The sequence below is a fragment of the Hyla sarda genome, chromosome 4 (assembly GCF_029499605.1).
Source record: "Hyla sarda isolate aHylSar1 chromosome 4, aHylSar1.hap1, whole genome shotgun sequence".
Taxonomy (NCBI): Eukaryota; Metazoa; Chordata; class Amphibia; order Anura; family Hylidae; genus Hyla; species Hyla sarda.
This window is the reverse complement of record NC_079192.1, coordinates 233,582,525-233,598,132: the sequence shown is the minus strand read 5'-3', so window position 1 is coordinate 233,598,132 and position 15,608 is coordinate 233,582,525. Positions and strand designations below refer to the sequence as shown.

General features: G+C 39.8%; 1 protein-coding gene across 1 annotated transcript in view; it reads left to right on the top strand.

Moving 5' to 3' along the window:
- The window catches only part of MAPK12 (mitogen-activated protein kinase 12), a 183,800-nt gene that overhangs the window by 147,289 nt on the left and 20,903 nt on the right, over window positions 1–15,608 (top strand). Inside the window, exons 7-8 of the mRNA XM_056573755.1 lie at window positions 616–730; window positions 8,844–8,915. Coding sequence (XP_056429730.1) covers window positions 616–730; window positions 8,844–8,915 — 187 coding nt within the window. The remainder of the gene's footprint in view (window positions 1–615; window positions 731–8,843; window positions 8,916–15,608) is intronic.

Genomic DNA, 15,608 nt, shown 5'->3' with positions numbered 1-15,608 from the left:
TTGTTGAGCACTTTGTGACTGTTCCAGCCTTCCCGATCAATGTATACAAACTATCTCTCTGCCTTTCTTTCTGGACTGTCCAGCTGTTGCTGACAGACTGCTCTCCTCTCCTGCAGCAGCGCAGAAAATGATCAAGAACATCCTTACAGAGTCACTTAAAGACTGGCCAAAAGTTTGAGGTCATTTGTTGGTCCACAAGTGGTAAAACTGATTTGCATTGTGTGAGCATGTTACGGACAAACTTATTTATTTTGACTCTGTACTTAGCCAGTCCTTTAAAATTGCTTATCAGTCATTCAGAGGTCTGTTTTATCATTCGCTGCTGAAATCTTGAATTCATTTGAAACGGTGTACTTTTATTGTTCTAGGATGTTTACAGGAAGTAACTGGATGATTAACATGGTACTGTAAGCATTTTCTCTAAAGTTATCTTTATAGGGTTGTATGTAAACTAGAAGGTATGAGAAAATTATAATTTTTTTTAATTCTGTTGATAACACAGTGTACTTCACATGTGTTATCTATCCTTACTTAAAATTGCAATTTTTGTTTTTCCTTCCTACACGACACATTTGGATGATTTCCTGATAAATTATCACTCGCATATGTTCACAGATCCTGGATTTTGGGCTGGCAAGGCATACAGACAGTGAAATGACAGGTTATGTGGTGACCAGATGGTACCGAGCTCCGGAGGTGATACTAAATTGGATGCACTATACACAGACAGGTATGGAGTGTTGGCAGTTCTGTATATAGAATCAATGCTGTTGCAAGCTATCACTTTCTTGTTTGCATACATTAGACTAGGTTCACAGTGTGTTGACAATTCCATTTTTCAGTTGTGTCACTGGTATAGAAAAACAAAAATGACAGCAATGCCGCAAACATGTTTTAAAGGTGTCACTGGTGGCTAGGTTTTGTTGGTGTAGTACATACCAGAATATGGGGGATGCATGGGAGAGGTCTAGGGGACTGTTGTGTGAGAAGCTGACTTGAGAGTATCACAGAAGGAGGTCATTTGTGTATCTTGGCTTACATAAGAAAAATTATCAAGACATATGGTAGTGGTGGGGAGCAGATTGTGTACATGTCACTGTTATTAGTTTAAACTAAATTTACTGGACAATGGCCAGCCAGTAGAGGGATTGGAATACTAGAATGATACGTGGTTTAAAATTCAGGGCAAAAGCAATGGTTATCCCGATGCAGCTAACTTGTGAGATTGAGGATAGGGTGGAGCTATTTACTGTAATTGATGGGTTAGAGGGAGTGAGTGAGATGGGGGAAAGATCATGAATTCTATTTTCTTCTTGTTAAATTTTAGGAAGTAAGAGGCAAAGGTAGATATAGCTGATAGACACTGCTGAATCCTAGATAGCATCTTGTGTCATCTGCATCAAAGTGGTACCTTAATCCATAGGTTTCTATATATGTGCAGAGCCAGAAGTGTAGATGGACAAGATTAAGGACCCCAGGACAGAGCTTTTGAGAGAGCAGATGCAGTGAGGTTCGGGGTGGCAAGGTGATTTTATTGCTCTCCCTTGTGTTATTGAGCCCCTGAGAGTTCTCTTAGTGGTGCACATGTATTTCTTATTCTCTCCATTTCAAGGGGCAGGACCACAACTAGGCTGTTTATGACCTTTCTCCTTTAGTTGCCTAGACAATCACAGCACAGGACCTATTCCTCTCTGATATGCCATTATTTAGTGCTGTAGAAAGTGCACTAAACTAAACAGGCTGTCAATGGGCTGATAATTTAAAGGGAATCTGTCACAAAGTTTTACCCTGTATAACGAGTGGCAACACGTAATAGAGGTTAATATGTGTCCTACCATGCCTGGATGTCTGCTGGCACGTCTGTAAATGTGGGGAAAACTTTTATTAATGTTACATGCAGTAGGTAAATGAGCCTCAAGTAGTCAATAAGCATGTGGCTTGCTGAAATATTCACAGCAACTTAGGCTGTAATCACCCCTATTCAGGCTCTTATCACGCTTATCCAAACATGATTGGCAGCCTAGCTGTGGGCACTGACATCAGGCCCTGACTGAGCTGCTCAATCATACCTAGATAGGCATTATTGGAGCCTAAATAGGCTTGATTACAGCCTGGGAAGCCATGACTACTTCAGCAGCCGCATACCCAACTGACTACTTAAACCTCATTTACATACTGCATGTGACATTTATAAAAGTAGTTTTTTCAACATTTATAGATGTACCTGCAGACACCAGGCATAAAACATGATGACATTAACCTCTATTATGTCTTGCCACTCTTTAACCCCATAAGGACTTTTGTGTTTTCGACTTTTGTGTTTTCGATTTTCCCTCCTCGCCTTCAAAAAAATCATAACTTTTATATTTTCATCCACAGACTAGTATGAGGGCTTGTTTATTGTGCGACCAGTTGTCCGTTGTAATGCCATCACTCACTTTACCATAAAATGTGTGGCGCAACCAAAAAAATACTATTTGTGTGGGGAAATTAAAAAGAAAACCGCAATTTTGCAAATTTTGGAAGGTTTCGTTTTCACGCCGTTCACTTTATGGTAAAAATGACATGTGTTCTTTATTCTTTGGGTCAATACGATTAAAATGATACCCATGATATTATACTTTTCCATTACTGTTGGGCTTAAAAAAAAATCACAAACTGTTTAACCAAATTAGTACGTTTAAAATCCCCCCTATTTTGAAGACCTATAGCTTTCATTTTTCCGTATAAGTGGCGGTATGAGAGCTAATTTTTTTGCGCCGTGATTTTGATTGATACCATATTTGCTTATATAAAACTTTTAATATTTTTTTTATAAAAATTTTTTGGGGAATAAAATGTTATAAAAAAGCACATATTTTGGACCTTTTTTTTTACGTTCACGCTGTTCACCGTACCGTATCATTAACATTTTATTTTAATAGTTGGGATATTTACGCACGCGGCGATATCAAATATGTATATAAAATAAATATTTTTTTTTACACTTTTTGGAGGTGAAATAGGGAAAATGGGGCAATTTACGTTTTTATTGGGGGAGGGGGTTTTTCACATTTTTTTTACTTTTATTTTTACACTTTAATAGTCCCCATAGGGGACTAGTTATAGCAATCATTCAATTGCGAATACTGTTCAGTGCTATGCACTGATCAATATTATCGGTAATCTTCTGCTCTGGGAGACGGCCGGAGCAAGGCTCCGATGCTCGCGGTTATGCATAGGACGTAAATGTACGTCCTGGTGCGTTAAGTACCGGCTCACCAGGACGTACATTTACCTCCTGTGTCGTTAAGGGGTTAAGCAGGGTTAAACTTGGTGACAGGTTCCCTTTAAAAAATACAGTACTAGATATCAGGTGGAGTAAGGGAATGGGTGATTCTGATGCTTTCAGTTTACGAGGTGCTTTGTGAAGAAAAAGAAACATCAGCAGCAGGATCTCCAGAAAGAATGCAGCAGTGGGTTCACTGCTATTTATACAAGGAACAGCTGCCCTGATCTTTATATGGGTGGTCAGAGATGAGAAGAAGCCTTGATTTATTTTGGATGAATAATATGGATCATCTTCAGCAGGCAGACAGGCTTAGTTTGTAAGTACACAGCACAGGTCGATCTCACAATCACGACAGACAGGTTTCTCTTGACAACATGTAGTGAACAGGAGAGAAGTGAGGCGTGGGCCAATATTTTTAGAGCTGTTTTTTCGGGGTAAAAAATTATTTGTGGTTAATAAAATGATAAACAAATATGTTAGCAATCGCTTAATCAAATGGTGGAAAGTTGTTTTAAATGACAGTGCCCATTTAAGGAGCAAACATTTTGTGGTAGTTGGCTATTGCGTATGATAGTTGGGATTTGCTCAGGGGGGCAGCATTAGGAGAAATGTCACCAGCAGTAAGGAGAAGCAGAGACAGGTATAGTGGATGTGGGGTGGTTGTGTGTGTGTTAGAAAGGTTATGATACATGGAAAGAGCACAGCAGCAGGAGTATGAGTAAAAGGGATGGAGTAAATTTGATAGCATAAATCTATCGAGCTGCAGAAGTCCATGTCACTTTCCATTAACCTTCAACTAGTTTTAAAGAAATCTCAGTTTGTACCATTCAGTGTGTAGTATAAATAACTAATTATATCTTTATTCTATGTCAGTACAGTTGGAACAATACAAAATTGATAAAGTTTTAGTAACCAGTATCATTTAAAAAACAGTCGATAAAAAAAAAAAAGCTTTTCGTAACATTCTGTAAAATATACAAAAGCGTTTGGAATCTAATGGAGAATTTTAAGACCTTATTTGATCGTGAGTAATTTCATTTTGTACTACAGAAACATATTTGTGCCGTCACTCTTGGCTTGTTCTTACAAAACAATGTTCTTCAGTGATTCCTTTGACACAACTGACTTTTCACTAAACTCAAGCACAGTTAATACCAGCAATTATACCTCTGCCTAAATTGTGTATTTCTGAGTTCAAGTTTGTACTGGGAAATAATAGTTGCCGTGTAGAATAATAATTAGCATACATCCCAGCATGTGTAATAAAAAAGACAATACGAGGGTATAGTGACAGCCTAATGCATTAGTCATTGTTGCTGGATGTTAATAAGGTGAAAATATTATATAAGCCAACAAAGTTACATAAATTGTGAGACTGAAGTGACTATATGGATTTTGTTGATATGATGGATAAAATATGACTTGGCCTATTGTATAACCATGACAGTATAAACAACAGGTGGCCTACTGCTTAAAAGCAATATTCTGATACGTAATATAAGTTGGTACGTAAATATGCATCAGAGTGGGGTTCCTTGCTCCCTGCAGTGAATTGCACAATATGTCTATTGCAACATTAAACGTGTGCCGTGCACTCAGCACAACTCCAGCAGCAGGTACATTATTATCTCTATTATACAGAGTAGCACAATAGCGCTGTCGTTGAGGAACAAGCATACAAACACTTCTAATTTCACTCCCACAAGAAGAGGTTTTATTACATTGAAATGCAGTAAAATAGCGCTTTATCTTATGCACTGAAATAAAACCGATGAAGCCAGAGCCCCTTGTTGCGCAGGTTAAAACCAGCAGGCAAACCATACAATAGTAAATGCCTCTGGGGTGATTAAATTACTGTTAAAGGTATAAAGTTTATGGCTACAAACCATTAAAGCGGATCTGTCATCAGACTATGCTGCCCTATGTAAGGGCCATTCTCACATTAGCCAAAACGGCACAAAAATATTGTTCCCTTTGGTTAATAGGAGCAGGGACGTGCACAGGTTAACTAGAAAGGGGGCTTGAGCCCCTGCCCTTTTTATGTTCCTGGGCAATCTGGCATCATTATATAGGCATTTATATAAATAAGATCCCCTTTTTTTTTCTTTTTTCTTTTTAAATACACTGGACACATAGTTTGAGTCCAATGTCCAGGAAGTGGGGCAGAATTAATTTAAGCACCACTGCATTGAGCCAGCAGGTAAATGATTCTACATAGATTCTGCATAGAAGATATGGAGTGGGGAGGTGTCATGAAGGAGAAGAGGTAGGGCAGGAAAAAAGCAGATGGTGGATTACTGTATCACCATTAAAGTCATTGGGAGTTGTGCAAATTACAAAAATAAAACAGCCAGCTCAGCTGTATTCAATTTCCTGACCGCTTCAGTCATCCGCAAGCAGGTCGGAGGAGGGGGATTAAGCTCTCAAGATAGGTCTTGTTCCCAGAGCCATCTAGGGGAAGTTTTTTCATCAGAATATGCCAGATGTGAAAACCCCACGTACACTATTCTGCGCATATGTGATGCGCAGGATTTGAATCTGTATTCAGTCATTTAGTTTACATTGAAATCTGCAGCTTTAAATCCTGCGCATCAAATCTTTGCAGAATACAGTACGTGTGAATAAAACCTTTAGGGGTACGTTCACACGTACAGGATCTGCTGCATATTTTTGCTGCATATTTTGTGCAGCTGATTTGCTGCCCATTAACTTCAATGGGTAGCAAAATCAGCTGCACAAAATATGCTGTAAAAATATGCATCAGATCCTGTACGTGCGAATGTACCCTTACATGGGTACTCCGTTGAAAAACTTTTTATATTTTTATTTTTTTATTTTTTTTAAATCAGCTGGTCCCAGAAAGTTACACAGATTTGTAAATGACTTCTATTTAAATATCTCAATTCTTCCAGTATTTATCAGCTGCTGTATAATACACAGGAAGTTCTTTTATTTATTTTTTCTGTCTGTCCACAGTGCTCTCTGTTGACACCTCTGTCCATGTAAGGAACTGTCCAGAGCAGGATAGGTTTGCTATGGGGATTTGCTTCTGCTCTGGACAGTTCCTGACATGGACAGAGGTATTAGCAGGGAGCACCGTGGACAGACAGAAAATAAATTCAAAAAGAAAAGAACTTCTTGTGTATTATACAGCAACTGAAAAGTACTGGAAGGATTAAGAGTTTTAAATAGAAGTAATTTACAAATCTGTAACTTTTTGGCACCAGTTGATTTAAAAAAAAAGTGTTCCACCGGAGAACCCCTTTAAAGGGGTTTGCCATTGGCTGAAACCTATGGCTGTCTGGCCATCTGCAGCCTGTTTACAGTTGGCAGTGATGGTTGGGTGCTTAGTACAGCCTAGTCAGATGTATTAAGCAATTTGCATAACTCCGATTGACATTAATGGGAGATGCACAAATGGCATAGTACCAGGAGCTATGCTGTTTAAGTAACTGAGATGTTACGTAATCGGGTGTAAGCCACAGGGCTGCATCCTTTGTGCAACACCCATAAATGTCAAACTGCATAACATAGCGCTGCATGCATAAATGTCTGAATTATTAAAATGTAACATTTAAAAACTGAACGTAAAAAAAAGCCCAGAATTGATGACTCTTGGCCATATACTAGAATTTTTTTTTTTAAGTGATCAAAAAGTACCATCAAAACAAAAATGGTACCAATAAAATTACAGATATCAGCGCAAAACACAGCCTTGTATAAGAAAAATATAAAAATGTTAAAGGGGTCAGAAGTGATCCATTTTAAGCACACTCCTTTTTGTACAAAAAGCTGTAAATTTTAGTAAAACAAAACCTATTATTGGGTATTATTGTAATTGTTTGAACTTACAAAAAAAAGATAATATCAAACTATGTGAGAAAAACACTGGAGGGATTTTCCCACAGCAACCAATCACAGCTTAGTTAACAAGCTCTGGTAAAGTGGGCCAATGTGTAATTTTTAGCAAGTAGTGTACTGCGTAGAAACTGAAGCCCCCAAAAGGTGCAAAATGGCAGCTTTTTTAAAATATTTGTTTCATCAGAGATTTTGTAGTAAAATCAGTAATGTCCTTACAAAGTACAATTTGTGGTGCAACAAACAAGTCCTCATATTGGTTTGTAGGTAGAAAATTGAAAGCACTACTAGAAGACAAGGAAAAATTGAAAGTGCAAAAATGAAAAATCCCTGCATCATAACCCCTTAAGGACCAGGGTTTTTTTTTTCCGTTTTTGCACTTTCGTATTATTTTTCTCCTTACGTTTAAAAAAACAGAACTCTTTAAATTTTGCACCTAAAAATCCATATGATGGCTTATTTTTTGTGCCACCAATTCTACTTTCTAATGCCATCAGTCATTTTACCCAAAAATCGACGATGAAACGGAAAAAAAAATCATTGTGCGACAAAATTGAAGAAATAACACTATTTTGTAACTTTTGGGGGCCTTCCGTTTCTACGCAGTAAACTTTTCAGTAAAAATTACAACTATTCTTCTGTAGGTCCATTCCATTAAAATGATACCCTACTTATATAGGTTTGATTTTGTCATACTTCTGGAAAAAATCATAACTACATGCAGGAAAATTTAAACTTTTAAAATTGTCATCTTCTGACCCCTGTAACTTTTTTTCTTTTTCTGCATACGGGACGGTATAAGGGCTCACTTTTTTTGCTCCGTGATCTCAAGTTTTTAGTGGTACCATTTTTGTATTGATCGGACTTTTAGATCGCTTTTTATTCATTTTTTCATTATATAAAAAGTGACAAAAAATACGCTATTTTGGACTTTGGAATATTATTGCGCGTACGCCATTGACCGTGCGGTTTAATTAACAATATATTTTTATAATTCGGACATTTCCGCACGCGGCCATACCACAAATGTTCTTATTTTATTTACAGTTTTTTTTTTTTTTTTTTTTTGTTTAATGGGAAAAGGGGGATGATTCTAACTTTTATTAGGGAAGGGGTTAAATGATCTCTTTACTTTTTTTTTTTCTTCACTTTTTTTTTTTTTTTTTGCAATGTTATAGCCCCCATAGGGCGCTATAACACTGCACACACTGATCTTTTACATTGATCTTTGTTATCCCATAGGAAACTATTGATTGATTGATTCTGCCACTTGACTACTCATGCCTGGATCTCGGGCACTGAGCAGTCATTCGGCGATCGGACACCAAGAGGCAGGTAGGGGGACCCTCCTCATTTTCTACAGCTGTTCGGGTTGCCGCAATTTCACCTGGTGGTCCAAAACAGCTCACTGAGCTAGCTGGGGGTAGTTTATTTTCACTTTAGATGCGGCAATCAACTTTGAACGCTGTGTCTAAAGGGTTAATAGCGCGCAGGACCGCAATCAATGCTGCATGCTATTAGCCATGGGTCCCGGCTGTTGTTAGAGGCAGGGCCCTACCCGCTATGACGCGGGACACGCCGAAGCCCCACGTTATAGAAAGGGAGCAGATTCCTTACAGGTACGCCGTTGGTCCTTTACAGGTTAAAGAGTTAAACAAAATATTGTACTGGCAAGCATCAGGACTATGGAGCTAAATATTTCATTTTGTTTTAGTGGACATCTGGTCGGTTGGCTGTATTATGGCAGAGATGTACACTGGCCGTCCTCTTTTCAAGGGTAATGACCGTATCCTTTTTCTGCTGACAGTAACTTGTTCTCCGATAAGGTAATCCATTGATGAATGTTTGGGAACATGTTGACTTTCCAAATTTCTTTTTGAAAAAGCTATTTAGCAATTTTACTTAGAGGTTAGTACTCCTCTAGGGGCAGCTGTGTGATTGAGATAAGATTTATTTATATATATATATATATATATATATATATATATATATATATATATATATAATATATATATATATATATTAGGGCTGGGCGGTATACCGGTTCATACCGAAATTTTTGTCCGGCACGATATGAATTTTTCCCCATACCGCAATACCGGTTTGGCCCCTCCCCCTCAGGAATGAATGAGTTATTAGCCCAGTGCTGCGCTGTCCCCATCGGGGTAAATACTCACATATCACCTGCAAGCACTGCCCTCCTCGTCCTCCTGTTTGTTGCAGGACGCTGACGCTGACACTTTATACTGTGCGGTATCCCTATGCCCGGGCTGCAAAAAATAAACAAAATAAACTTTAACTCACCTCCTGTTGGTCTGGTACCAGCCTCACCTGCTTCCTGGGGACGGGAACGTCGGACAGTCGTCAGCCTATCACCGGCCGCAGCAATGTTCCGCCTTGGCCGGTGATAGGTTGAGGGCACTGTCATGTAAGAAGCCGGCCGGCCTCTTACATGACAGTGGGCTCAGCCTATCACCGACCGAGGCGGAACATCGCTGCGGCCGGTGATATGCTGATGACTCTCCGATGTTTCTGTCCCCAGGAAGAGCGTAAGGCCGACCTCAGAACGTGCGGTAAAGTTTATTTTGTTTACCTTTTGCAGCTCGGGCATAGGAATACCGCACAGTATAGAGTGTCAGCGCCGGCAGCCCGCAACAAACAGGAGGGCAGCACTTGCGGGTGATATGGGAGTATTTACCCCGATGGGGACAGCGCATCGCTGGGCTGCTAATTAATTTGGGGGGGGGGTGGAAATACCATTATATACCGTGGAAACGCTAAAAGTTACAAAAATACTGTGATACATACATTTGGTCTTACCGCCCAGCCCTAAAATATCTATCTATCTATCTATCTATCTTAGAGCTTAAACAACTAATCAATTAATCGGCAGCTAATCAATTATGAAAATTGTCAACTACTGTATTTTCATAATCGGTTGGTCAGCCAATTTCCAAAGTTCACATACACTTCACTCAGCGATTATCACTAATTATCTATCTAAAAGCAAAGGCGGCTCCAGCAATAAATGCAAAAGCAGGTAGTTTTATTCAAGCAATCCTTTTTCAAGCATGCTTGAAAAAGGCTGCACGGGCAGCTGAAACATTGCATGTTGTATTTGAAAAGGCAATAAAACCACATGCTTTTTGCATCTGCAGCCACCTTTTTGTTTTTATATCTGCATTTGGATCTCTGACCAGAGCTGTCTGGACTGCGTGCACCATCTCACTCTTGATATGCTGCTCCTCCCATTGCTTGGTGTAGCTATCTATCTATCCAAGACAAAAAACAGCAGCACATTTGTGGGGTGGAGTTCCTCCCAGGTAAGGTAATAAAGTGTGGGTGCAAGCATCGAAGACCTAGTCCCCTTCAGTCCCTCTTGGATACTAGCAGATAAAAGTTCAATGCAGCACTCCAGGGCGTGATAAAAAGTGAAAAAGAATTATTCCATCAAAAAAATATGTACAGCAGCAACATTTTGAAAAATTGGTGCTGTACACATTTTTTTTATTTTTTTGTGATGGAATAAATCTGGTTCTTTCTATCTAAACCATTTCAGAAGAGGAGCAGCACTTATAAAGCTTTGAGATAGTGCAGGCTGAAAAGCAACTTGAACCAAAAAAGTCTCCACAAGATCCACATAAAAGAAAGCTGGCAGCACTCCGGTATAGCGTGATAATGTGTGGCTTTATTCACCAAACATCAAGTGCAACGTTTCAGCCATCCCGCTCGGCCAAGCTTGACAATGGCCGTGCGAGATGGCTGAAACATCGAGCTTGATGTTTGGGGAATAAAGCCACACATTATCACGCTATTCCGGTGTGCTGCTTATTTTCAATCCGCTGCCCGAGGCAGTATAATAAAGTACAGGGTGGGCCATTTATATGGATACACCTTAACAAAATGGGAATGGTTGGTGATATTAACTTCCTGTTTGTGGCACATTAGTATATGTGAGGGGGGGAAACTTTTCAAGATGGGTGGTGACCATGGCGGACATTTTGAAGTCGGCCATTTTGAATCCAACTTTTGTTTTTTTTAATAGGTAGAGGGTCATGTGACACATCAAATTTATTGGGAATCTCACAAGAAAAACAATGATGTGCTTGGTTTTAACGTAACTTTATTCTTTCATGAGTTATTTACAAGTTTCTGACCACTTATAAAAGGTGTTCAATGTGCTGCCCATTGTGTTGGATTGTCAATGCAATCCTCTTCTCTCACTCTTCACTCACTGATAGCAACACCGCAGGAGAAATGCTAGCACAGGCTTCCAGTATCCATAGTTTCAGGTGCTGCACAACTCGTATCTTCACAGCATAGACAATTGCTTCAGATGACCCCAAAGATAAGTCTAAGGGGGTCAGATCAGGAGACCTTGGGGGCCATTCAACTGGCCCACGATGACCAATCCACTTTCCAGGAAACTGTTCATCTAGGAATGCTCGGACCTGACACCCATAATGTGGTGGTGCACCATCTTGCTGGAAAAACTCAGGGAACGTGCCAGCTTCAGTACATAAAGAGGGAAACATATCATCATGTAGCAATTTTGCATATCCATTGGCCTTGAGGTTTCCATTGATGAAGAATGGCCCCACTATCTTTGTACCCCATATACCACACCATACCATCAATTTTTGTGTACCAACAGTCTTGGAGGGATCTATCCAATGTGGGTTAGTGTCAAACCAATAGCTGTGGTTTTGTTTGTTCACCATTCACATAAAAGTTTGCCTCATCACTAAACAAAATCTTCTGTGTAAACGGAGGGTCCTGTTCCAATTTTTGTTTTGCTTATTCTGCAGCACCTGAAACTACAGATACTGGAAGACTGTGCTAGCATTTCTCCTGCGGTGTTGCTCTGTGTGTGAAGAGTGGGAGAAGAGGGTTGCATTGACAATCCAACACAATGGGCAGCACATTGAACACATTTTAGAAGTGGTCAGAAACTTGTAAATAACTCATGAAAGAATAAAGTTACGTTAAAACCAAGCACATCATTGTTTTTCTTGTGAAATTCCCAATAAATTTGATGTGTCACATGACCCTCTTCCTATTGAAAAAACAAAAGTTGGATTCAAAATGGCTGACTTCAAAATGTCCGCCATGGTCACCACCCATCTTGAAAAGTTTCCCCCCTCACATATACTAATGTGCCACAAACAGGAAGTCAATATCACCAACCATTCCCATTTTATTGAGGTGTATCCATATAAATGGCCCACCCTGTATATCGACGAAAAAAGACCTGTCAACAATCAAGAGCATCTACCTCCTTTTCAAATAGTGCCAAGAGGTATTCAAAAGGGTATCACCAAAAAAGAACTTTTAGTTTAATGGCGGTATCATTATAAAACATAGTTGTTTTTATTCTAAGATGAATAAAAGGTTGAGTAGAACATAATAGTGAAAAAACACAACTGTGAACAAACCAACTCCACAAAAAATTCACAATGAACATCTCGGGGAGCACGGACCATGGAGCAACGGCTGTACATATGGCAGGATAGATCAATACAATATTTTGAAGAGTATAGGTATTATAGATCCTGTAGTTGCATGGATGGATAACTCAACTAGTAATTATGGAAGGCAGGAAACGGAGCCAGATAGAACGGATTGGGGCTCTTTTAGGAATAAGTGCACTCTAAATATAGAACCCCATCCCTCTGTGCCTGCCTTTTGATGGACCCAGCTCCTTAATAGGGTGGCATCAACCACGGCACTGTTCCCTGACCTATATAAGTGAGGGAGAAAACATTTAACAACCAGATACAAAAAAGGCAGATAGACAGGTTAAGTGCTCCACAATCCATGGCCACCAGGACATACCACTGCAAAAAATAACGTTTATAGTGATATAAAATTTAGGCTACACTGGTGTTCGGTCAGTGACCAGCAAGCAGGCTAAAAACAAATGGATGACAATGAATTGTTCCGATGCGTTTCCACCGTCCAATAATGACTGATTCATCAGGGATCCAAAAATAGCAACACACAACTGTGGATATAGCAATGTAATGAAAGAAAAAGACTGAGCACTCACTCAGATGTTGCTGCAGTGGCTTCTTTATTCATTCATCAGAACACAACCGGAATTCAGCAGTGTAGGGAGGCAAGGCAGGTGGTGAGGACGTGGGGGTATGGAGCAACTGGCCGTTCCCACGCCGAGGCGCTTCGTCAGGCTTAGGTAGCCCAAATAAACCAACAGAGGCAATGATCAATTATATAAACAGTTGTCTGTAATGTCTAGCACCTGTCCTTATGGTGGGAGTCAATCAGTAGATACCTGAGTGTTGTATGGACCCCTCATCATATATCAAACGATGTTACACAGAACAGTGTTCAAAACTGTGCACGGAGGGTATGTATATATGCGAAAGATATGTCATGAGGTAGCGCAAAGATAATAGGAACCCTAATTAGTTGTTGTGACAATAGCAAGATAGTATATGGATAGATACATCAATAGCATATATGTCACTGTTTGGGAGTAGTGCCCTATAGTAAAAGTGTGGGACACTATATGTGCCTCAAAATAAATGTGGGGATGTCAATACCTATAGTGATAATTGCACTGATATACACAAACCCCTTCCCTGTCAGGGGTAAAAGCCTTTTAAATACCCCATATACTCATAAAGATAACCACCAGTCCTCAATGATATAGACACAATAATGTCACCGCTCCAAGTAGACTTATACAGGACAGCTTAACCCCCAAGAGCTAATAATGGAGGAGTGTGTAATGGCACACTCCATCCCAGCTACTTATCTACTATGGCAAACGTGCACTCCAGCTGTGATGGTAGTGGAGATGGCATCAGATGCTAGATTACTCCAAGATCATAAATAAGAGCCACTCATTACACACTATCCAGGGTCTATAAATTTGTCACTGTGACTGAGTAGGCGTCCGGCAAGTTGCACGCTGGAAGTAGTCAGTGCGTTTCATCTACCAGAAGTGACGAGTCTGCAGCAGGGTGGGTGTGCTGTGCTAATCACGATCATGCCCAGAGGCTGTGCGGCATAGTAAAAAGCAAGGCGGAGCCACTCAGGGGCGGATATATGTAGTGGGGTAATACAATACTATTACAAGGGGTTTCATAATAACACTATAATAATACACGCATCGTGTGTGTGATGGTTATTGATGATACAGACCTTAGACCCAGAGTATTACATATTGTTCAAAAAGATGAACATGCGTTATTTTTTGCAGTGGTATTTCCTGGTGGCCACAGATTGTGGAGCATGTAACTGGTCTATCTGCCTTTCTTGTACCTGGTTGTTTTATTGTTTTCTCCCTCACTTATATAGGTCAGGGAACGGCACTGTGGTTGAGGCCACCCTATGAAGGAGATGGGTCCCTCAAAAGGCAGGCACAGAGGGATGGGGTTCTAGATTTAGAGTGCACTTATTCCTAAAAGAGCTCCACTCCATTCTATCTGGCTGTTTCCTGCCTTCCATAATTAATAGTTGAGTTATCCATCCATGCAACTACGGGATCTATTCTTCAATATATTGATCTATCCTGCCATCTGTACAGCCGTTGCTCCATGGTCCATCCCCCCCCCCCCCCCCCCATTTTATCTTCTATCCTTTTGATAGGGGATAAAATGTTTAGCGCTGGAGTACCCCTTTAATGTGAGTTCCATGCTCTAGAGCTGGAAAGACCAAGATTGCAGTTAAGTTAGTGCACACTGACTGTTACTGTACACTATTAACTTTTTATAGCAAATTGTAGTAACAATGTGTTGTGTTGTAACATGCAATCATGAACACGCAGGATGTGGTATGTTCAAGTGTGCCATTAGCATCCTACTGACAGTTTACTACTGGAAATTGAGTTTGTGTTGCTTTAAAACACAGCAAAGAACTTCCACTCTGGAAAGATAATTAAAAATCTCTTGTGGCTAAAAATAAATGTACTTTCCCTTTTTCTGCAAGTTCTTTCGCTTCACTTAAGGGATCGTTGTTCTTGTAAGAGAAGGGGTAATTAGTATTCACACGTTATGGGCCGCATACGAAAGGTAGTACTTTCTTGCCTGTGCTAGAGTGCCACATTTGGGTCAAATTAACTTGGTCCTTTTAAGCGTCACTACTTTTTAAAGAATAAATTGTTTATGAAAGGACACTTGTAGTCATTCTCTAAAATGACTGCTGTTTTTTTTTTTTATCATGTCTGGTGCTTGGTTTGAATGTAACTGATCTTAAAAGTAGTTTTAGGGCATAATTGCTAGTGTTAATTATCAGTCATATAGGCCAACATCGTCCTGTGTATTAGGGCCAATAAAAATGCAAAGTTCACAAAAAAAATCAGCCATTGTCTGCTCTTATGCCTCTGTAATAGGCCATGCATGCAGGGCCACACTATTACCAAGCCATTTAGTAGGTTCTGTAAATGATTGCCAATCAGTCCTATTAGGGTTGAGACCACAGACAAGTAACAGCAAAACTTTTTTTTCCAAGTGTT